At 38.9% G+C, this 24,516-nt stretch overlaps 1 protein-coding gene across 2 annotated transcripts in view; it reads right to left on the reverse strand.

Annotated features, from left to right (window-relative positions):
* Positions 1-24,516, reverse strand: part of SDK1 (sidekick cell adhesion molecule 1) — a 388,755-nt gene that overhangs the window by 256,342 nt on the left and 107,897 nt on the right. For both annotated transcript variants that reach the window (XM_071443929.1, XM_071443928.1), the window contains exons 3-4: positions 19,161-19,267; positions 14,882-15,029 (exon numbers count right to left, since the gene is read on the reverse strand). In XM_071443929.1, the coding sequence (XP_071300030.1) occupies positions 14,882-15,029; positions 19,161-19,267 (255 nt within the window). The remainder of the gene's footprint in view (positions 1-14,881; positions 15,030-19,160; positions 19,268-24,516) is intronic.

The raw sequence follows: 24,516 nt of genomic DNA on the forward strand, positions 1-24,516 counted from the left end.
TGTCAAGGTTCCACAGGAGCTCAAGGCCTGCACAATGGAACAGCAGCACTTCCTTGTTGTTGTACTTCACATCTCCTCCAAACACTCTGTTATTCCCTCTGAAGGCGGTAATTGAAAGTTATAAGTCATAAAAACTGATTTATTCTTGCTGAAGGACTGTTTAAAATGATCTGAACTAACTGAAATTTAAAGTTTAAAAATCACATCAATAGTTCTACCCTCAACATTTATTTAAAAGAGGTTTCGAAGAGAGCACTATGATATAATTTAGAAATGAATTCAACAGTTGTTTTTACTCCCTCCGAGAGCAGTTATTGCCTGTCAGATAATTAAGTGACTATGCCAGTGACAGAATACACAAAGCAGCAGGGAGCACAGGAAAATACTGAAGCTTCTTGCAGTCCATGAGCTTCCAGGGAGAACAACCTGTCTAACATATTAGAGAGAGAGAGAATTAAAAGACATGATCAGAAAAACAAGAAATCGCCATGGAAACGCTCTATCAGTGTATTTCACTCTGGGTGTGATCAATTCAGATGATTCTCAGCAAATTTTATGACACATTGCAAAACATACCGTAACACTCTATCTCACATAAACATTTATTTAAAATCTATAAGTCAACAGAAAATAATAATATACCTCGAGCAGCTACACTGAGCTCATGGAGCTTCATTCCTCACTGAAGAGTCACATCAAAAATCCAACTACTCTATTCAAGCCAGACTAATGTGTATGTGCAACTCTAGACACCTTTGAAATTTGTTTACTTCAATTATGAGACACTTCTGAAAAAGAAAAGGAGATACCAGGTTCTTGTTCATCTCTAGACAGGAAAAAAGTGAATAGGAAGTCATGGATCGTTGAATTTTGATTCTGAAACAAATGTCATCGTTCTAAATATCCAGATCCCTCAAAACACACAAGATGTTTAACACTGCAAGCACAAAGCCCTGTGAGATGCAGAACTGGCCTTAGCAGGTGGATTTTGGACACCATCAGGGTGGGAATCCCAGTACAGGCAGTCCCTAAACTGGCCTGAGCAGCCCTGTGCCCACAGGCTGGGCCATGTCCTTGGGATTTCTGGGGGCTGGGGGGAGACAGACAGACTGACAGACAGACAGACATGGGGCACAGGCAGCTCCAGGTTTTCCTCACTGGCTCGCACTGCAGGGCAGCTTCAAGAGAGGCTATTTCTTCAGTTTCTTATGGTATTATTTACTTCTATATTCTGTAAATCAATTTATTGATTTGTTTTAATCTATTCCTGAAAATTCTGAAGCAATTTTGGGAAAAAAAAGAGAAAACCTTCAGAAACTTAGGCTGAAACACCAGAAACTGAAATTGAAACCCCAGCACAAAAGTTTTTGTGTGAGCAAAGCTAAGAACACACCAAGTGCTTTTCAAGAGAAGAGCAGGTTCCCCTAATCCTGCCAGGGGACAGAAGCAGACACAGAATCCTAAATCCCAGCACCACCCTAATGTGGCCACCTCAGCCACCAGCAGTGTCTGCACATGGCCATGTCCTGCTGTTGAGGTATCTGAGAACAAGGGTATTTTTTGAAGGAACATATGGTTTCTGACAGAAGTGAAGGTGTTTCCTCAGAGGTGAGCTGCTGTTGTAGCACCTGGGATGAATTCCTCTGCTCAGAATACACAATTAACCAGCAAATTTGGGTCCTGTGACTGCTTGCTGCAAGGCTCCACACATCAAGAACATTTTTCTGGAAGCTTCCAATTACCATGGAATTCTTCTTGGAGTTTTTTTTTTGTTCCACTGATTAAAGATAATCACGAGAAGAAAACTAAGGCTACTAATTGTTGAAATTGTAAGGGAATATATTGAGATGATTATCGACTTAATGAAGCTGGCATTGAAATACATTTTCCTGATCTGCTTACTCTGTGTACTGTCTCCTAACTGGATAATACTCTGTGATTTACTCAGCCTCAGTAAATAACAGACTGATCTCTCTTGTTTGCAAATGACAGCAAACATAGTTCCAGGAAAAATCATAAAACAAACAAGCACAACATGTAATGCAAGTATCAACCATTTTGGCCTCCATGGAAATAGGCTTCATAGAGAAATGCTTGTTTCAACATACTTCAACTTGATGCCAATTTGTAATTACAAATCTCATTCTGAGCTATTTTACTAATTAAAAATAATATGGGGGGAAAATCTTATATTAATGTCTTTTTTCTAGTACAAATCCACACAAATTGAGTAACAAAGATAAGTTATGTTCACCTTCTGAGGAGGAGAAGCTAAAATTATCAATGAAAGCAGTCCAGCCCTTCCCCTAAATTCAGTCAAGGTTGTTATCCCTGAACAAATTTTTGAAAGTATTTTTTTATCATTTGCTTTTATTTACTCAGTGCATTGAGAATAACCCTTTTTGCCACAGAAGGAGCACAGAGAGAAAACGTTGGGTTTGATTTCCTCCCTCATTCTAGCAGGACTATTCAAAATTCTGTCTGTGAACATCTACTCTTCTACGACACAAATATATTCCAGCTTCACCTCTCATCTTCCCATTACAAATCCTCCTTTCCAAGCACTGGAAATTTTGCAGCATCCATCTCAAGCCAATTTTGGTCCCGTGATGGAGAGAAGATCACCCTTGCAAGGGAAAGCAGCCCTAGTTCTGACTGGGAGGGTTCCCAGGGTGAGGATGACGTGTGAATCCAAAGCATTTCCAAGTGTCTCCCAGAGTTCATCAGGCAGCTGTGATCTTATGATCCAACTAACCAGGATTATTTGTTCTTTAAACAAACTAAATGTAGCAGAAATTACTCTTGTGGGACAAATGATCTGTCCATAACAAACACAGATGACGTAAAAAATTAATGTTGTTCTTCATTTCCACCGTGTACACAAAAGAAATTAACTCTTGAGTTCCATAGATGATCAGTCTGTAGCAATTCTTGGCATAAATTTAAAATTAATTATGTTCTAAATGCTGTACACATATTAACTAATTAACCTCACAAAATGTGAAATAGATTTGTAGGCATTAGCATATGCCCTGAAGCATGAGATTTCATTACCTTTACCATTATTTCAGCTTTCAGAAAGATAAGTGTGCACAGTAACACAGAAGGATCCAAAGGAAAAAGGTGGTTTCCTGCATCCAGAGCATTTGATTTGAAATTCTTCCAGGAGCTGAAAAATTCCAAAGCTCCAGTGCAAACACAGAAATGAACCTTTATGTAAATCCACCAAACACATCACTGGTACAACTCATGGTAAAAATCCCCAGACAAACCAAAACCCAAAGCCCAATTTCCATTTGTCATTCGTGATGCAGACCCTGTGCTGGATTTGGAAAGAATAAGATGAGCCATTTACACAGGGAAATGGCTCAGGACAATTCTGATGTAAACCAGAGGGTAAGCAGATCTTCTGTGAATCTCTGGAATGGTTAAAAGATTAAAGCACAAGGAGCTTCTTAAGTGTGACTCTATTAAAGGAGTAGGAGGTGTTGGAAGAGAAAGTGAATGTCAAAGGGAGAGGGTGCACCTTCAAAGCTCCCTCAATGAACTCAAAAATGTAAATTTAAAAAACTTATTAAAATACTAGATTTTATATTAGCATTTATAAAGCACAAGCAGAGAGTCCTTTTCATAATTCTGGTAAATCCCTTTTGCAGTTTAATAAAAAAGAGATTCGACATTTGCATTTGAGGAACGACCCAATGGATTTTTTCTTTTACAATATCTGCATGGTAGTTAAAACTGCAACCTTGTGGAAAGTACTTTGATGTTATACAAAGAGAGGTTTTATTACTATGTTATTTCAGAGGTGTAAATGAAGTATTAGGAAATTAAAAAGTTTAAATTATTGGGAAACCACCTGGCAGCTTGTTGGGTAGCTTGGATCTGTCGTTGTGCTGATTCTTTTCCATGGTGCAGGTGCTCTTTACCATTACAGAAAGTTACAGAAAATCTGAAGGGCACCAATAGAACATGTTGTCTTTGCTCCTGTGTAGAGCAATCCATCTGTGCCACCTCAAACAAACCTATCAAACGAGCAAAAATGTGCTGTATTTGATGAAAATGAGTATTTTACTAGAGAAATGATTAAAATTCACACCTACCAGTCACAGGATGTGTTAGAGCAGATTAAGGGAATATCCCATGGGGTGCAGCAGGTTTCAGGGGAACTGACAGCACTCAGACACCCCACAATTCACTGACAGAAACCTCCCAGCAAGGAAAAGAGAGCTCTGAAAGCTGATCCTCAATCAGAAATTTTCCTACTGATGAAACAATTTTGCTTAAATAATTCAAAAATTCAGGCATGATGTCCAGATCCTTTATCCATCCAGCATCACCTTCAAGGTTTCACCAGAAAAAGCAAAGTGTGTTTTACACACTCAGTTTTCTACTTTATGCTCAGTATTTTTTTCCACTCAGGAATTGTTTCATGTACAAAAGTGGCTTCCCAAAGAGACAAGAGGATGACAACCTTTATGAATCTTGATTAGTGAACCTTTCAGCACCATACAGTCTTTTATTTAGTGAAATTAGCACTGACAGCTATGGATTAGAAGCTATCAGACATTCTAATATTAAAGAGACACTTCTCTTTATTTCTCTGGAACAAGAAGATTTTTCCACCTCCCTGTTTTTATTAAATTATGAGTGGCATGTTAGTTTATTTGTTGTGCTGAAATATTTCTTTAAATCAACATACAATAAATACCTATTTACAGGATTCCTTCAAGGTATTTTCACTGCTTCTTCTAAAATAAATTAAAAATTCTTGAAAATAAATTCATTTACTCTTCAAATAGTGGTGTTAAAACCAGAGTTGAGTGTAGCCAGTACTAGATCTAGATCCCAGCAAAGAAGCTGTGCAATATTCTCTGCTCTTGCTGTGCACCCTCAGCCATTTCTTCCCAGTTATTGATCATCCCCTCATGCAGCAGGTTTTTAATTACATATGAGTGCAGAAAAATCCATCTGTGTGAAAATATAGCTTGAATTGTTCATAATTATGCTAAATGTGAATAAATTATTGATAAAGACTCTGACACAAAGATGTGAGGGTAGATATTTTCTTTAGAAAGTGGCTTTTGTGGTAAATACTGCACCAGTGATTACATGATCTGAGATCAGCCCTGTGAAAGCACAGAGAGAAGCAAGAACTGAGAATTTTCAAGGCACTTCCACTAAACCTCCTCCCAGGTTAGATGTGGGACAGAAAGAGTCACAATCAAAGATACAAAGGCTCACTAGATTTGCAGCAAAATCAGAAATTCTTTTCTTGGGGGGTCAGCCAGGGAACTGATTTAACAAATTTATAAAACAAATAATTTATTAAACAAATTAATTCCCTTAATTGATCTGAACTTAACCAAGATCCAGTGATTTAGCAGCTGCCAAGCAGAGATAGGCAGTAGATTTTCCAGATTCTGCAGTAGCTTTATGAGATGTTTCATGTTAGTGGAAACTCTTAGAGATCATGTGGGAGCCTGGAAAAATCAGCATTTCTCCCCTTGCACCTCAGCACTGGATGGAGCTTGTAACAGTTCCCTCTCTCCCCCTGTTATACAAGACAAATAATCTTGAATTTAATTCCAGCATGTTTATTAGTAAATATGATCTATTTTGCCCCAAAATGCTTCCTTGTAAGCCAGCTTTCCCTGTGATGATAAAATCAGGATAAGAAGATGGCAGAAGATGAAGGTTGTTTGTTTGATACAAGGTCTGTGAGTAGAACAGTTTTTCAAGATTTGAGATTTGTCTTAAATGGCTGCCTCACTCTGAACCAAAATGATGCCAAACTCTAAAATAATGATTCCCACTCTGAAGCACTTGGAAAAAAAGTAAAAATGCTGATACATATTCATATCAACACTATAATCAATTAGTTGCCCAGTTACTCCTTTTGATACTGAAATATCTATAGCAAAACAACATTTTCAAATCCACACTGCTACTCCTTGCTGATTTGATCAATGGGGTTTAAAAATGGTGGTGAAATAGCAGGAATTAGGAGAATTTGAGCTCTGGAGCAGAAGGATGAGCTGTAGAAGGATGAGCTGGGCTTGGGGAAATGGTTATTCTGGGGCAAAAGGTATTGAGGAAATCAGACTTTGGAAAGCAGAAACTTTGGGATAAGATTACCAAGGGAAATGCTGCACCTGAAAAGTGGGAGCCTCCAGGTGTTTTTAGCCCCTCAAGGCAGGGCATTTTTCCTTTTTTTTCTTTTTTTTTGCCACAGTCCTGGTTAAATCACTAGTCAAGACATTGCATGGAAACATCCAATACTGAATGCTTATGATGGAAATTACTGATATTTCCCTCTCCCCCATCATAATATTTCTGCTAAGTTGTGAAAAATATGAATAAAGACATAAATGCATTAAAATGAAATGTATATAGAATTTTTAAGTGCATTATGAGGTTGTTGCAGCAATATCTGTTGGGTAAACAGAAAATGCAGCTGTCTAACAACAGCCATTGAAATGTGTAAGTATCCCAATAAACTCTGCTTCTTGTGGCTGCTGAGGCCAGTTTCAGTTCCCATGGAAACAGATGATGGATTGCCAAAAATGAGATTTGATGTTTTAGAATAATCAGTGATTTGAACTAGTGATTACTAGGAAAGTATTGCAGCCCTCTTGCAGTCAGGAGGTTTTATGCATGGAGGAGGGAAGGAACACATGGCAGCTGGCAGGCAGCAGCAGAGTTGTTAAAATTCTTGCAAATGGTTGTGGTTGCTGAATGACAACAGCAAATGCAGTTTCTTGAAAAATCATCGAGTAAAATCTAGCAAAACCCCATTTTATAAAGTGAATAGGCTTTGAGGTTTTAGAAAAAAATACAAGAAATACTGTAGTACAGCCCTTAGGTGCAATGCTTTCAAGTGCTTTTCCTAAATAAGGTCTCCTTTAGACCTCAGTTCTGAGAATTCAAGGAGCCAGACACATACAAGCTTGAAATTCCTGGATATTTGTTCTCCTGTTATTTCTCAATGACACATTAGGTCCTGATTCTTGAAATAAGCCACAACAAAGAGAAATAAAATGCTGACAATGTTCAGTTTTCCAGAGACTGCAGGGGACTTCCAGGGGGACACAGGACTGGCATGGATCAGTGGCAGTACAGGGAGTTTGCTGGGAGTTTGGGTTGAGAAACTCAACAAGAATTTTTTGGGGAAGAAACTAAAGAAAAGTGAGGGCCACACTGCTGGGACATTGACACTCCTGGGAGGTGAGGGAAGGAAGAAATTCCCTCCAGCATTTCCACTGCTCATCCACTCCCTTTGCTCTGCTATAATGAAAAGCAGGTTGATCCATTCCACTCTTTCCCACTCGAGTGGCAGGAATTGAGAGAGAAAAGCAAAGAGGGAACTTGGAGAGAAAAGCAAAGAGAGTGAAGCTGAGCAAGCTGTGCTCACCCCAAGAAACATTTTCCTTGTCTAAGAATTGGTCCTTTCATGTAAATCAAGGGATCTGTGTAATACATAAAAACAGCCACAGGTGTGTATTAAGAAACAAAAGGTAGCACTAACAAGCAGCAGATAAATAGTTTTCACACGAATTTTGGCAGAATTTGACTGTTTTCTCACTTCTAATTCCAAGATGCCTTTGCAAAGTTTCACCAGAGCCAAAAATGGCTCCTGTCACATGGATCAGCCTGACCCATGGAAGAGCAGACAGCACTTTTGCAATGGGATTAAATTCATTTGGAACCTGCTGGGGGAAGGCCAAGCACAGAGCAGCTCCACTCCCCTCTCTGGGCACCCAGGATAAGGCACAGGCTGCCAGCTCCTGCCTCTCCCTGCAGCACTAATTCATGCAAAACTGCTTCACTTTTGCTCCCATGTAGCAAATTCTTTAAATTCAAGTTGAATACTGTTAACAAAGTAGACTTGATGCAAATCAACCACAAAAGCCACAATATATCCCCAGAGTGCCAGGTTCTGTGGTTTTGGAGGTTTTTTTTTTTCTTTCTTCCTGAATCACACAGCAGTTTTCACTATAAAAGTAAATCTGCCAAAATGAAAGGCTTTTAAAGTATTCCACATAAACCTGAATCTTAAAGCTACAAACTTATATGTCTTAGCACCTTTTCACATCACATAAAAATCCACTGGAATCACGAGGCAAGACAGAATTTGTCCTTTCCTGCATAGAAAGAAAATTAACAATCCTTTGTAGTACAGAGCCAGAAGTACTGACAGATACCTTTTACTTCAGTCAGTTTTGATTAATAAAAGTTGATTGGTAAACATAAGACATTACCTTTTGCTATATTTGATAAATCACCAGCATTTTGCATCTATTTCCATAAAAGTAGAGATATGTGAGAGGCCACAGGAGATAAATTGTTCTCAGGGATTTGTGAACAATTGCCACTTTTTAAGCATAAAGCAATAGTTTTCTTTTGCATATTTGCTCTTAAGAATGACTGCGACACTTTTAAATAGTCTTATCTTGGCTGCATATTAAAATATTACCATTTGTAGCCAGAGTAGTTCAAAGATTGACAGAAAAATGGTTTTCCACAAAAGCACATTAGTTATTAAAGGATTATATTCATGATTTGTCCCTAATAGCTTCTTTAGTTCCTATTAGAAAATGCAGCAGATGCAAAAAGTGAGCCTCAAAATATGATGACAACAAGTCTTCATATTTAACCACCTCTAGATTGAGGATGGTTTTTTTAAAATAGTATATAATTCACTTTCAAAGAGTAATGCTATTAACACTTCTTTCACAGTCCATATTTTCTTTCTCAAAGTACATTTGTCCCCAGAAAGCAACAAACTCATAAATCAATTTCACTGCTAGCTGTGATAAGTAAATCATACTTAGAGCAAAAAAGGTTTCCTTCCAGTGACACTTCCATTGCCTTTGTTTTACAAATTCCAAATCTATGATTAATAAGGGTAGTAGCACATAAAATTATTTTGTTCCTTATATGTGATTATCATAGGAAAAACAATATCCAACAGTCAGATTTTCCTCCTAGACAGTGATCTTTGAAGTTTTATTGAAATTTACAGCTGCTGGAGATTGTCCTGGAAGATACTGTGAGCAGCCGAGGCCCATTAAGGCACAATATTAGTTCCAAGCTTCCACTTTTTTCTAGCAAAGATATGGATTTTACACTGCTACTGTAATGGCAGCAACTTCCCCTGGCTTATGAAAAAAACATACATTACAAAACCCTCTGTGGTTTGTGGTCCAAATTTGTAATGAAACATATTGGTCAAATCCCAAAATGTGCCTCTCATCTCATCAGCTCGAGTGCCTCTCCTGGGAAGAATCCCCTTCCAAATGAGCCTTGCTAAAAGGCATTTTCTTTGGCAGCAATGTTTTCTTCCTGCTGTCCCTGTCCCACCTCTTAGGGCTGTGCTGCTGCCACCCACCCTGCACTCAGCATCCTGTGGTCCCCAGGTGCCACCTCAGTTTCCTCCCCCTCCATCAAACCAAACAGCAACAATCACCCCAGGAAGATGAGAGTCTGAATAAATTAATTTCTGACACATATGTTGGAAACCTGTGGCAAACAAATGATGTGCAGAGAGGAAAGCAGTGAGGCTGGATCCAGACAAGTCAAACAGCTTTGGGAGATAATGCTGGGATTGGCTTCCCTGGGGTGCTGCTGTTTCCCTCTGCTGAGCACGGTGATGGCCACAGCAGCCCTGACAGACAATGATGCTCACACAACCCCTGACAGTGCCAGGACTCCTCAAACTGAGCACTCCAAGAGATGATGGGGGATTTCCCTACAGTCCTTCATACCCATACAGGCCTTGGGGACAACACTGAAACTACTGGAAGATGATTCCTGGTGCTGCCTGAAGCTACTCAGTGCAGAAGTTTGATTAAATAAATTAATTACAGAGTGGTGGTGATGAATTTTAGCTCAAGGGAAAAATTTAATTCTACCAAATATTCTTCTTTTTCAGGTACTGACCTTAATGTGGAGCCTGTGAAAGGTACATACAGATAAACCCAATATTATAGGGATTTTTCACATCTTATTGCTGAGAGGTGTCACTCCATGATATTACCAGACAGGAGATCTGCAAATTCTATTTTTTAAATTATTGCTCAGCCAATACATTGCAGAGTTGACAGTCTCTGATTGTATTGTTCAGTAATGATAATCATCATGATCTTAATGAAAGTATTATCCAGTGTATGTGAAAAGTAATTATGTGCAACTGGCTTAAGTTGTATGACAGGCTGGTATTTGCTGAGTGATGCTCTGTGCCACTAGAACTGCTCACAGAAAAATGAAGTAATGTTTGTTTTAAAGTGAAAAATATATACATGGCACATTAAGTCAGCTGCTATCATCAAAGCAAAACCTAATCTAATGCTATTATCAGCCCCAGATTTGATGTATTATTCTTAGATACTCTAATTTTTCTCATATTTTAAAGCCTACTTAGCTACAACTACTTTTTTTTTTGAGGCTGCCATTAATACACTTACAATTTTACTTTAACAAATGTTGAATAAATTTGCACCAGCTTTGCCTATTTGCAAAGTATTGTGAGTGCTCAAAACCACAGCAAGTCATGAGAGAGTTGCTTGTGCTTAATGTGTTTTAATTTCCAAGATCTGCCAACCACTTCAGTCTCTAAGAGTTAATAATGACCAAATCCATCCAGTAATGAATTGATGTCAGTGCAAAACACAGACATTAACCCATGTGTACCTGCAGGCAGTGCAATCCAGCATTCCTGCCTAGGGAGATGAAGTGCACTTTGAAGCCTTTTGGTTCCTCAGGAGTTAATGAAGTGACTAAATGTCCATCCTGCTGAAAGGGACACCCCAGGAGTGCCTTTATACACCAAAAATGAACTTTCCTGTTTTGTGTCAGACATAATTCCACTGTCAAAAGACATGAGTTAATATTCATCTAACTGCAGCTTACATGGGGAAGAGCAGCTTCACTGTAAGGAAGTTAATGAAGACAGTAATAACATCTGCATAGAAGTTTTCTTCTTAAAGAAAGTGAATTAAATGAATTGATGGCTGGAATGAACCTTTTCTCTGAAAAAAGCTTCACTCAGAGAAAGGTAAAAAACCCTCTAAGAGTACCAAGAATTTAATTCCTCAATGCCACAAGTGAAAGGCAATTGTAGACCTTGATGGTGCTACTGTCCTTTGTGCCTCTCCAAGGTACTGTTTGTGCTCGTGTAAAGAAAGTTAAATATTCTTTGCTTTTAAGCCTGATGAAGTACAGGCAGGCAAGTCAAGCAGAATACTTGATATCCCAGAGTAGCAATTTCTTTTGATGCAGTCACCTTTAGAGAGCTGCTAGTTTTGGTAAGATGTGCAGGGAAACAGGCAAAATCATCCCATCAGTCAAGACCCTGGATAACAGTGCAGCTGTAACTCCACATTTCTCTGCTGGTGTGTTTGGAAATGAATCTGTCTGGGTGTAATGTGAAGTCTCTCCTAGAACTTCTTGGGGAATATAGAATAATAACAAACACCTCAAACCCTAATTCTTCTCCTTGCTCATTTTCTCTTGTTCTTGATCTTTTAGTCTCCTCTCCAATTCTCCACTTCATGCTTTTCTAGCACACACAGAGCTTCATTCTGTTCTAGAAACACCTCTTGAAAACACCAAGCTGAGGCTCTGGTGACAGAGAATGCATAAAAGCCAAAATGAATGTACACCCACACTGCACTAAGCAAGGAGGGGACAACAGTGACTTTTAGGACTTAAATTTTTAAACACACACCATCATGTCCCACTGACTCTGCTGCACATTTGTTAGTTGCCTTAAGTCATAAACTATAACAACAACCCCAGGAGTATGTGCAGGCCATTTGCTGCACATTTATGTATTATACAGGGATTTGTTGACTTTACATGCCCACTCATTTAGGAGCAACTTGTCATCCCATTTCTGTTTTTATCTGGAGGCTTTAACAAAATATTACCAACACCATGAGGATAGGTACTAATATGTTGTTACTTGCTGCAAATTCCACTTTGAGTAACACCAGCAGTTAAATTAAATAGAGTGTGCAGTTTAAAAAAAAATTGCCTGTGTCCCAATGGAAACTTTCTCCCAGAAAATGTCACAGCCACGCACACTCTCAGAGCAGGATCTAAAAAAGGTGAAAGCAAAGATATTCACTGATCTTTTTTCCCCCAACCCTGAACAGCTGACAAGGGCACACAGTGGTAGGACAAGAGGGGATAGTTTTAAACTGCAAGAGGGTGGATATAGGGAAGAAATCTTTCCTGATGAGAGTGGTGAGGCCCTGGCACAGGTTTCCCAGAGATGCTGAAGAGCTGGCAGGGCCCCTCCCCATAAGTGTCCTAAATACTGGTACACATTGAAGGAGAAATACATCAGCATTTAGCACCTTGAACCTGCCTAGGAAAGCCTTACTGCAGAGCCAATTAAATGACATTCCTTGAAACATGTCAAGAATTTCTTATTTTTTATTCTCAGAATTAGTATTACTTTTGATCTTTAGTACTTCTCACCTAAGGACAACTGTTCCCACACCAGTGAGATGAATCCATGCACACAGACATGAGGATCTTTTCTATGGCACAAAAATGGTGTAGTGCTAAGCACAAGTAAATTAAAGCTTTTGCATGAGTAAGACTTTACCAACTATTTGAATGAATTTCACCATAACCACCACTGTTCTCTCTATTTTTAGCACTGTTTATGTCCTCACTCCTCATGCACCACAGCAATGTCACTCCTAGAAGTCATTATTACAGCTGACACATGAAATTATGGCTGATTGATTCAGCCAAATCATTGTAAGCTTGTTTAAGAGCATTAAAAAAGCTTTGTATTGATTTAGCAATAGAAGGTACTTTTAATCAGATTAAAGAGCATCGTACAAGGTGGTTGTATCCATTTCCCTGATCAGTTTAGCAGGAGATCCAGTGAGATTGATGCATCAGCCTAACTGGATCACTGGCTAAACTGATCAGGGAAATTGATCCCTCCAGGTGCACAAAAAGCATGTGAAATGCACAACTTGCTTCACAGGTAAGAAACAGTTCCCATAAGATATTTCTCCATTTCTCACAGTTTTATATGCATCCTCTCCATGTCTCAGCTTCCCTGTATTTTATAGGGCTGCCATATTTACTTCCCAAATTTCATGGACAGCAAGATGTGAGTGGATGCTCTCTGGTTTTTCCAGTATTTTGAGACCTACTGCACACAGAGTGCTCTGATGATTGGTGTGTGTACCATAAATCTGTCACCTCCTGAACGTATCAGACTCACTATGCACCATCTATCAAACTTCCAAGCAGGCTCACACTTCCAGCATGGGCATTTCAGCTGCAGAAGTACTCAGAGATTCCTACACAGGCCAGACAAATGTCCTCAAGCGTCCCTTTTAGACAAAATTTCTGACCAGGGAAATGGAATTTATATGGAAACCTTGAGGTGTATTTCAGCCCTGCTGTAGCCAGTGTTGCAGTTCTCACAGTTAGAGGTGATTTTACCCCAGCAATCCCAAAGGGGTAAGAGCAAGAGGAAAGCACAGCAGGTGAAAATCAGGATCTTTGTATTAACAAATACATGACATACACAGCTCTACTTGCAATTTTCCCAAACTGTAAGAGAACTCAGGCAAACCTCAGTGTCAAGCCCTGCAGGCTTGGCTTGGTCACTGCTCTGTTCCCTGTAAGGGTTCCCAGGAAACTCTCAGGAATCAGGAAAACAAGGCCTTGTTGCTATCTGCAAATTCCTGATCTGTGTATTCTCAGCATCGACAACACAAAATTTGTAATGTGGCACAAGTGGGGGAAGTAGATCCTTAATGGTTAATAACTCAGGATTTGTCACTTAGCTCTCTTCAGGAGATTGCCCAGGAACCCATTGTTTCATCTTCCAGCTGTTTCCCATCAAATTGCTATTAAATTATTCATAAATTATTACATTGTTTCTTCACATCCCTGCAATACTAATTTTAACAGTTTCAAAGCTACTCTAATACCAGCATTCAGATTTCAAAAAGGCAAATGGCAGTAAAATACACTGTACAGGTTAGAAAATTCAAATTTAAGAGAAGTTTTCCCTCTCTAATATGAACTCTGAAGCACTCCTGTAACACAGCAATATCCCATCACCATAATTTGCTAGCACATCTATCCCTTTGAACACATGAAAATGTAATGCACAGTTAAAAACTAACTAGCAACATCCCTGGCATTTCAACAGCTTTCCAATAAATGAGACAAGATTTAATCCACATTTTTTAATGTTACAGCCAAGCCCTTCGGTCTCTGAATGAAACTGTGCAGATAAAAACATGGGCTGGCTTCATAACTGTTTCAGAAAAGGATAAATGAGCACACCTTGAGATAATAACTAATCAAAATGCAAGTACTGTGTCATTAGGGGTGAGCTGCTAATTAGTAAAAAATAAATTAAATTGTCATTGTTGGCTAAAAAATAATGAAAAGAAAAAACAATATCTAGAAATTTATTGTGAGGAAAATAGTACTAAGCATAACTCTGTAACAAACCCCACAGATTCTAATTTTAAAAGAAAAAAACCTCAGAATTCATTAAGTTAGTGCACTCAAGTAAACATAATTGAAAGATGAACATTCCTTTTTCCAAAATGTATCATGGAAATGAATAGCGTGAAGGAAGCTCAGACATTCTGCGCATCCAGCCCCTTATGCTGCACCAGGACCATTAAAACCACATGAATTATTTTGTCAAACTGCTTCAGAAGTTCAGAGACAGTCTTAAAATAGTAATTTATCTCAAACTTAGTATGAACACGACTACTTTATTCTCTTTAAACCTTAATTAGTGTACTTAAAATGTAAGCTGTGTTATCAAATATAATTAATCATATTTTAGGGTGGGTGTATTTTGAGCTTTACACTGACTCACATTCTGCTGCTTGGTATAATCTTGTGCCCGTCTCTAAACCAAGTCACTTGGGGCCTCGGGTGGCTGAGGATGTGTGGGAAGTTCAGAACAGCAGCTTGTCCTTCAGTCACTGTTTTTCTCTGGTCTGTGTCCATGAAATCTCCCATGTCTGCAAAAAATAAGAATAAAAAAAAAAATTAAAAGAGAAGTTTTGCCTTTCTCCCCATTTCTTTTCAGGAGACAGAGAAATCACCATGTTTCCCACTGTGGAGGGATAGAATGTAAGAAAATAAAGATAGAAGAATAAGAATAAGAATAAGAATAAGAATAAGAATAAGAATAAGAATAAGAATAAGAATAAGAATAAGAATAGGAATAAGAGGTAGAAGAAGAAGAAGAAGAAGAAGAAGAAGAAGAAGAGGAAGAAGAAGAAGAGGAAGAGGAGGAAGAGGAGGAAGAGGAAGAAGAGGAAGAAGAGGAGGAAGAAGGAGAAGGAGAAGGAGAAGAAGAAGAAGAATAGGAATAAGAGTAAGAGGAAGAAGAAGAAGAGGAAGAAGAGGAAGAGGAGGAAGAAGGAGAAGGAGAAGGAGAAGAAGAAGAAGAAGAAGAAGAAGAAGAAGAAGAAGAAGAAGAAGAAGAAGAAGAAGAAGAAACTTTGGTTGGAGGCTTTTTGAGACAAATTCTTAACAATAAAAAAGAAACTCCTGCAATTCAAAGGGATGCTCGTGGTGTAAATAAATGTGTCCATTTTTTGGTGATCATTTTGTTTTTTATCCACAGCTACACAAGCAGCTCTTCCACTGCAGCCAGGCCAACAGAGTCAGACCCAGGCAAGGATCCCAGAATGATCTGGAATCCCAGTGTCGTGCTGGGGGCTGTCAGCTCTCCTGGCACGACATTTCAAGGCCAATAGTGCATCCCCAGTGTTGGAGAGCAGCTTTTAACAAAAGTTCTAATGGAAGAAATGATGCAGAACCCCTGCCTCTGAGGGTTTTATTTCACAGGCAAGTTCAGGTATCTGGGGAGACCTTGGAGAAATTCAGTGAGGGTTTTTTTCTTGTTTTTCCATTGCATTTTTTACTGCATTCTTATCCACTAAAATGAACAGGGCTTCAGGCTCTTACTTCTTCACCCTCCAAAGAACTACTCTGCATTTTAATTTGATTTAAACTAGGAAACTGACACACATACAACAGAGAACTATTCCAGCTTCTATCACTGAATTCCCTTTTTTTTTAAGGACAATAGGGTTCTCTACAAGTTCTGTGCTGCAGAGAGGGATGCAAAGGACACAGAAAAGAAATGACTACTATCAGGTCTGTGAATGGCAGGAGATGAGAAGAGACAGAACAAGAGCAGAAATTTAAAACACATGGTATTTTAAAGAAGCTTTAATCATCTTTGTGATTTTCAAGTTATTTATTCAGACATAATCAGCATTGTACTTCCTCTGCTGCTCCAGATTCCTTACAACTGTAATCAGATCAGCTACTTGAAAAGAAATTTCAAACTGCGGAGGTGGATCTAATTAACTTCACTGTCGTGTGATTATTTTAGTTTTCACAATACAGGAGTTTTTAAGCCCATCCTGTAATTAAGATTTACTCAGCAGTTTTCTCACAAATATCTGTTCCCATTCAGTTAAGTAATATGTTAGCATGTGTTGAAATATTTTTTAAATTATTTAACAAGTTCCCTGCTACTTCAGCTATCTAGGACATGGAAAATACCTCAGATCTTTCTCAGTGCCATTATAATTACACCTTTCAATTTTTCACTAGAGATCTTGAGTTGAAGTGTATTGGGAAGCATCCTCTACTCACTGGCAAAAATAGGTAATTTCCTGTGAATCCTTCTGAGTTAAAAGACTAACATTTCAATCCCCAGAAGTTTTGATGAGTGGCTAAGATGATTTTAGGAACCCCTTGGAATGTTCCTTTCTGATATGTTTTGAAGAACCAAAAAACAATATATGATAAAATATCAGGAACTTCACTACATCCACACAGCTTAAATCAATTAATTTATATAAAACCATTAAAACACAGAAAACAATCACATGGCAGCAGTAGCTACCCTGAGTGAAGGGGAAAGAGGATATTTAAAAGTTGTAGAGCACTTTAATCTGCAGGAATAAAGTGCAAATGTGACTGGCAATTTCACTACAGAAGCCATTGATATCACAAAGGCTCAAGACCAAAGGTCTTCCAAGCCACACAGGGTCTGGTTTGCTCTGCCTCTGTCTTTATCAGTGAAAAGAACTGAATAAATGAATTAATACATAGACTGCTTAATTCAGACAGATTTAAGAGAGAATCTTTTAGCCTCCTTCAGCAATCCAGATCAAGAAATTAAATGGGGGGAAAACTAAAACTGAAGAAAAGCAAACAATTGCACTTCTTACTGTCTCCAGAACAGCCAAACACACACAAACCAGCCTGGAGAGACAAAACCCTGCACTGCAAAACTTCCCCCCCTTCAGAGGGGAATAAAGTTGTCATTTCAGGAGACAGAATTTTTCAGCCACAGCAGCATCAGGGAAAAGCATTCCTGTGTCTGTTTCTCACTATTGTTCCCACCAGGACTTCCTGAGGAATTGCTCCCTGCACTGTGCCAGTGCAACTGCTTGCACAGCTGGGCAGGGAGGAGTTGGGAGACAACTTTACCAGCCCAACAAAAGAACTGTTGCTCTTTTAGAAATTTTGGAGCTGTCTCCTAGCCCACAGCTGCTCAAACACATTCTCCTGCTGAGCCTAAAGGGCAGTGAGCTCCACTGCAATCCAGGAGTGGGAATGATCATTGGGATGCAGGAAGAAATGGGCACATTTTTCCCTGGGACTGCTACCAAAGCCTTGGTCCCCTGAAACCACACCTGGAGATGCAGCTCCAGAGGAATCCAGGCTCCTCCAAAGGCTCAGTGCTGCTCAAGAAGAGGAACCTCACCCTCCCCTTCCCCTCTAACCCCCTGCTTGCCCCACACCTCACTCAAAGTTCTGTTCACTCACAGCACCTTGCAGTAGATCCTCTGTGACCTGACAGAATTCACTAAATTTTCAGAGGAGTATTTGGAAAAATACTTGCAAGGGTCTGAGCCAGGTCAGAGTGAGCCCATGGTCAGTAGACAGCAGGGGCACAAGGGCTGGCAGAGGTCAGGGAAGGAAAACCCCATTTTAGCAGCAGTTTATTTTTACTTTAGCTCCCAGCAGCTCTGAAACAATAGGGAGACCAAACATCAAATTACTGATATCATTGACATTACAGATATAGTAACAAAATCTACTGTATGGAGTAAACTGATGAACATGATACCAAAACTTACATAATGCCATTTGCAACTGGTTTTATTTTAAAACACAGGAAATTCCATGTAATTTCCCTTATTGACATACTGATTAACTTGAATCAGTTCCTTCAAATTGGGTGTCTAATAAATAATTCAATTTCTCTAAATTCTGCTTATCAACTGACATTTACTACTACTGAATTTCCAGTTACCGACCCTGACGAGGAGGAATTTGATCCAGTATGAGACTTCTTAGGCACAGCACACAAATCTGTCTCTTAAAGTTTCTTTTATGCTTTTACTTTGGAAAAAGAATTAGGCCTAATTTTGTTATTATTTCCAAAAAGGTTACTTGAATTTTATTTTCTATAGGTTAACTGAAAAAAAGGAAATCAAAGATTTGTGATCATTTCTTGTGTCACGTTCATTAGCACAAACACCTGAGAAAACTAACTTAACCTTTCCAAATGGCAGCTGGATTTCAAAAATTCTGCCAAGTCCAAACTGAAGTGGGGCAAACACACTGAGGGGGATTGATTCAGAAAGGTGTTGAGAACAGAATTTTAAAGTTTTGTTGTAAAACTGCTGATTTTGTACCACAAGGACTACAATGTGAAATCCTCCTGGTGCTATTCCACCATCCCCTTCCCTTTAGATGCTGCTGTTTTCCTCTAGAATTTTTATTCTTGTTGCTGCTGTTGTTTTGGTTGTTTTGATTGTTTTGACAGTTTTCTGCGTGGCCTTCTTTAATTCCATAAAGTGCAACAGTTCTCTCATGCTACAGATATCTCCAAACAATCTCACTTTCATGGCTTTGAACAGCTCAAAGACTGTGTTGCACTGCTCTGAGCTGCTTCCAGATGATAACCAAAGTATGAAATTCTTGAGGCAGTAATTGAAAAAATTTGCTAAGCCTGATATTTAACACCTGTTCAGCCTGACAAATGTCATCATACATCAGGTTTTTTACCCCAAAAGAAGCTAATGAGTCACAGAGTGACCCCCACTCAGACATACATGCCACTTGGACTTGAGATCTCCTCTGCAGCAGTGCCCCCATCCTGTTCCTCACGATGCACTGGTAGAAGCCAGCATCAGCCCTCTGCAGAGCTGGGATGATGTACCTGCAGGGCAAAAGGCACAATTAGAGAGAACTTCTTCCTGGTTTGCACTTTGTCTTAAATGCTTATTGTTTTTTTTCTTACAAACAGCATTCTTGTGTAACTCAGGTCTTTGGTTACAGTATTGTCTGTTATATACAGGTTTTTAAAAAGCAGCTGACACGAAATGCATGAAAATACCTTTCAGTCTTCAGTTCTGCCTATGATAAATGCCAAGTATATAAAAAAATTCACATGAAAGATGGACTTAAATTTTTTCCCTAGTTTTCCCTACATACATTCATAAGGCAGAGCAGGTAATCAGTTCAGAGAAGCCACAGGAAGCTTAAGTGTAGGTATTAGGAAGACCTGCAAGAAGTATCAAAGCTTTCCAATGAAAGCTCCACTGTGCGACCACTGAAACTCTGGAAGTGCCACCTTGTGCTGTACTTTGTGTTTGCTCTGCCCTTCAAACACACACTCAGTCCACTAATCTCACCTTCCTCATTCAGCTACATCTGATTGCTCAACATGAAAATGAGCTGATAGGCACAGTTTTAATGGGAATAAAACACATGAATAATAGAGATAATCCTGCATTAAACAAACATTAATCACAAGTGCATATTCCCCCAGTCACCTTCAGGAGATATTATGGCAGGATTAATGAAAGTCTTTATGGAAGATAAGAAAAAGGAAAACTGCTGAATTTTAATCTTCTAAATTTAATTCCACTAAAAGAAAACATTTCTTCTTGGACTCAAATATATTGTACACACCCACGTGCAGAACTTAATGCCTGAACAGGATCAGGGAGCATAAAACAAAAAGAGGCAGAAGATTATGGTGTCATCACAAAACACACCCCAGCAATTGGGTTACACCAACAAACACAGGGGCCTAAACCACAGCCCAACACTGTGGGCAAGCTTCACACATCCCTGGGGTTTCCAGGAGGCCCTGGGTAAGTGCTGTGACTCCTGTGACCTCCTCAGGTCACTGCTGTGACCTGCCCAGGAGCCACCAGCACATTCCCTCCCATGGCTGTGGCAGGAAGCAAAGGAGGATTCCAACCTGTGCTCTTTCTGGGAGCACACAAACAGGGACTCTGAAGCAGGAACGTTGCTGCCTCTTGCCTGATGAGCCTCACCATGGGGAACAGAGTGAGAGAGCAGGTGAAAATACAAAGAGAGAAATCAATAGGACAGGAGGCTTCTCTAGACCCTTACAAAATCATTTCCTGCTCTGCCAGGAAGAAGATTGTTGTAAAACATCATTAAAAAAAAACCGAAAAAACTGAAGATTCTGACAAATACTGAAAATTAATTTTTACGGTTCTTTTTACCCAACAGTTATACAACAACAGTCTTTCTTTCTCCCATAAAGATTTAGTGTCCTGCTTGGCTAATACCTTGTCTATTAAATAAAGCCAAAATTAAAGGCCTCTTTCCTGAGTATTCATCTGTACCAGGACAGTAATGCAGATTTAGTTTTGCTGCCACAAAACAAATCAATTAGATCCGAAGTGTCCTACTTTGGTTTTCTTTTCTGACTTATTAAAGTTTCTGCAGGAAACATTCTTAACATGTTGCCTGAAGAAATGAAAATCTTTTAAAAATTTACAGTGAAAATCCCATCTACTTTGGAAATTCCAAGGCAGCCAAAACCTAGAGCAGCTGGATTCTCAGTGGACCAACTGGGTATAACGTGCAGGTACAGCAAGCAAAATTAGAAGAATTAAATAACAAATGTGGAAAAAGAGATAGGACATGTGTTAATACTGTTTGAGACTAACTTGAAAATTGCAAACCTGGGCAAGGGATAAATATTAATGGAATTTCTGATTCTGTGTTTACAATTTTAAACAATCTTTATGCACCTCATATGTCTTATTATTGTTTTAAAACCTACTTTTCTATTGACCTAACAGCCTTGATACTGCTTTTTGTGCTATGCTTTTCCCATTCCACTTGTTTTCTGACTGGCACGAAGAGATATAAATAGGCTTTCTAAGTTCTAAATAAGACTTTCTTTCCCTGAATGAACTGAAATCAAAGGTTAATGCAATTCCTTTCAGTGACAAGACAGAATTTTGCTTTATTTTTGTCCATGCTCAAACTTTGAAGACAGATCTTCCCATTGTAGAGATGTGTCATGGTTTTGTATGGAAGCTCCTTGATGTTCCTGGGGATGTCTGCAAGGACTTTGGAAAGTCAGCTCTGACTTTTCCCCCATTTTAAATGGCACAGCCAAGCAGAACCTGGAGTTTGGGAAGGTTCTGCAGAGAGATGGGAAGTGACAAGCGGATAAGAGAAGCTTCAAGGGGAGTGTCCCCGAGCCTGATGTGCTCCATCACCCCTCTGCAAAGAGCTCCAGGAGGGAGTGGCATCAGCCACTTAAGGAGAAATCCCAGCCAACACTTACAGTTCACTCCTAATCTAAAATTTAAACCCTCATTTGAATTTTAAATGCCCTAAGAGTTGAAAGTGAAGCTATAGGCTATGGGATTTAATAGTCATAATTATGGATACAGAATTAAAGCTAAGTGTATTTTATTAGAAATTCATGTTGCTTTTTATCTACTCAAGCTTTTTAACAAAATACTTACGGATCAACTGATCTAACTTTTAAAATACAGAAGAAAACTGAAATGTGTCCACTGTTAAAACATAAAAATCAGATACTTTTAAGTAGTTTGGTTGAAAGTGTATGGCTGCTTAGACATGACCTTAGTTTCTTAAATTCCAATAAATCAATATCTTCAAGCCACAAAAACAAATATGACAGACACACCTGATCCAGAACTTAATTCAAAAGAAAACAAAGGGAGGAAAAAAAAGAAAACAGAAAAAAGACACTGCCTGAACATTAAAGTCTCTTAACCTATAGACACGACCAAAATTGCTCCTGCAGTCAGCAGCATCGATTTGTTATCATAAGGTGGATCTCAGATCACAAAGAATTTCTAAGGTTGTTTTATAAATACTTAACACAAAGTGGTGCATGCACAGTCACTGTAAATGCTGGGCTGTGCACACAACCAGCCTCATTAGACAAAGAGGAGCTGCTCACTCAGGGTCACCAATGTCACAATGCAAAGGCTCCAATTAGTTCTTTACTCACTTGGGCTGTTATAATAATATATTTCAGCCTGTTACAATATAGACATTACTTTAACTGAGACACACTAAGTAATATCAATTACCAAAAAATCTTTGATTGATGATTCAAATTGCAGCAGAAGTCACTTACTCAGGAAGATTCGTGCATTTAAACAGGCTATTTACCCAAGAGAACTGCACAGCAAACTGTTATGGGGTCAAAGGTTAAATTTTGCAACTGCAATTTTTATGTCTGAGCATATCTTTTCCTTGCTTTCATTCATCCTAATGCACCTATGTCATTTTTTGGAAGCTTAAAGCTTTGCATTTCTACAGAATCAAAATCCTGTTTAGCTGATCTCTGGCTGTGGTGTAGCAGTAGGAGGGATGCAATTTCTAAATTAATATTTTCTATCAATATTATTATCATAAACCAGCAGCTTCCTCTGTGCCAGATCTTTTAATGAGAAATAGAAATAACAATATAAAAAATGCAGAATTAATAAATATGGTTGGAATCATGACCTGACATTCACAAGAACAAATTAAATGCAATATAAGAAACAAGGGACTGACTGTAGGTATGTGCACACACAGCTTGGGAAAGGTGTTCTAATAACTGACTCACACTGCCATACACTGTAAAATTCCAATTTTGTGTTGGGATGTCCACTTGTTTAAGAAATACCACAGCACTCAGGTCTTATTTCAAAATGTCACACATTCTTACCCAGGTTTCTCCTAATACCATGAAATGTCATCTCCCAGTGCCTAGCACACCTACAGGGCTGGAGTTGTAACCTTTGCTTGCTGCTCATTCCATGTTCATGTGTTTGTCCTCCCACACCGTTTTTCCTGCCCCTCTCTCAGCATCTCACATGGTCAAGGGCTGCTTCCAGCTCCTTCCACCCAGCCACTACAACTGACTCTGCTGTCATTGATCAAAACAAGTGGCATTTGCACAAAGCCATGCTCAAACATTCTGTGATTTGTTGTGCTATTAGAGATCTTTTCATTTTCTAGAAAGCATTCACAAATCTTCTCTTATGTGTGTGCAGCTCATAATCCACATCCCAAAGGCTCGAAAGCAGCAACCATGAATAGATGCAGGGACTCAGGACTCCAAATCAAATCTTGCATTTTTAGGTAGGTAACTTCATATAGAACTAAATGCTTGGGTTTAAACAGTTGCTAAATACTTGAAATGCTAAATGACTCCCACAAGTTTTAAAAAGTTTTTTAAGGGAATTTTTCCCCTACTGCTCTGTAAATGTAAACAATATCAAAAACTGTACTAGTGCTAGGTTAAAATTTTGAAAATCTTTGAGAAAAGTAATCATGTATTACCTTGTGTAACAATATAGAAATTTATATCATTATCTGCATTATCTGCATACCAACTCATACTGTAATTTCTATCTATAGTGATGGAGCATAACTTTTCCCTACCTTGTGTCCCAAAAATGCAGTATTTAGCTTGGTTTTCAAAAGGTACAGGTGTTGCACCTGGGCTCTCTCTGTCACACACCCACCCCTCACAACATCTAAACTCACCTGGCAAATTCTACAAAATTAAAAAGCACCAAATAAGTCACATAAAAATTAAATTTCCGTAAGGGTACAGAAATTTCTGTTTGCATGGAGAAAACCCAGTCAATCCTCCCACATGAGAGAAAAGCAGACAAAACTTGGCTGTCTGGCACGTTGGTACTTGGCCAGCCATGTGCTGCCTATCAGCAGGAGTGAGCTCTGATAAGCCAGGCTGTGGTTTAGCTCCTGTTTGATGGAATGTCTGTGGGATGGGGAGGGAGGTCCTGGGGGTAAACTGCACAATCATTAAAGGGCAGTTTGTTAAACTATCAGCTCCCTTTTGGAATTGCTAGAATTGAAACAGAAAGTGTTTTGTGGAATTTAAGACAGACCACATTCCTCTAGATCTGATGGAGACGGACAGTCCCAGCGAGCTTGGCTCTGTTCAAGGATGAGTTCACACATTATGTGTAACATTTAGTTAAGGAATGTGTCTCCTATTTATCACAAACACAGGTAAAAGTTACATCTCCAGCAAAAGGCACTTCTGCTACTTAAAATTTCCATGTTAGGACCCATGTTTGGAAGTGTTAAATCTCATTTTTAGCAATGGAATCTCATCTGTTTACAAAACCTACTCTT

This window comes from Agelaius tricolor, unplaced genomic scaffold (assembly GCF_023055355.1).
Source record: "Agelaius tricolor isolate 1412-34295 unplaced genomic scaffold, bAgeTri1.0.p SCAF_19, whole genome shotgun sequence".
Classification (NCBI taxonomy): Eukaryota; Metazoa; Chordata; class Aves; order Passeriformes; family Icteridae; genus Agelaius; species Agelaius tricolor.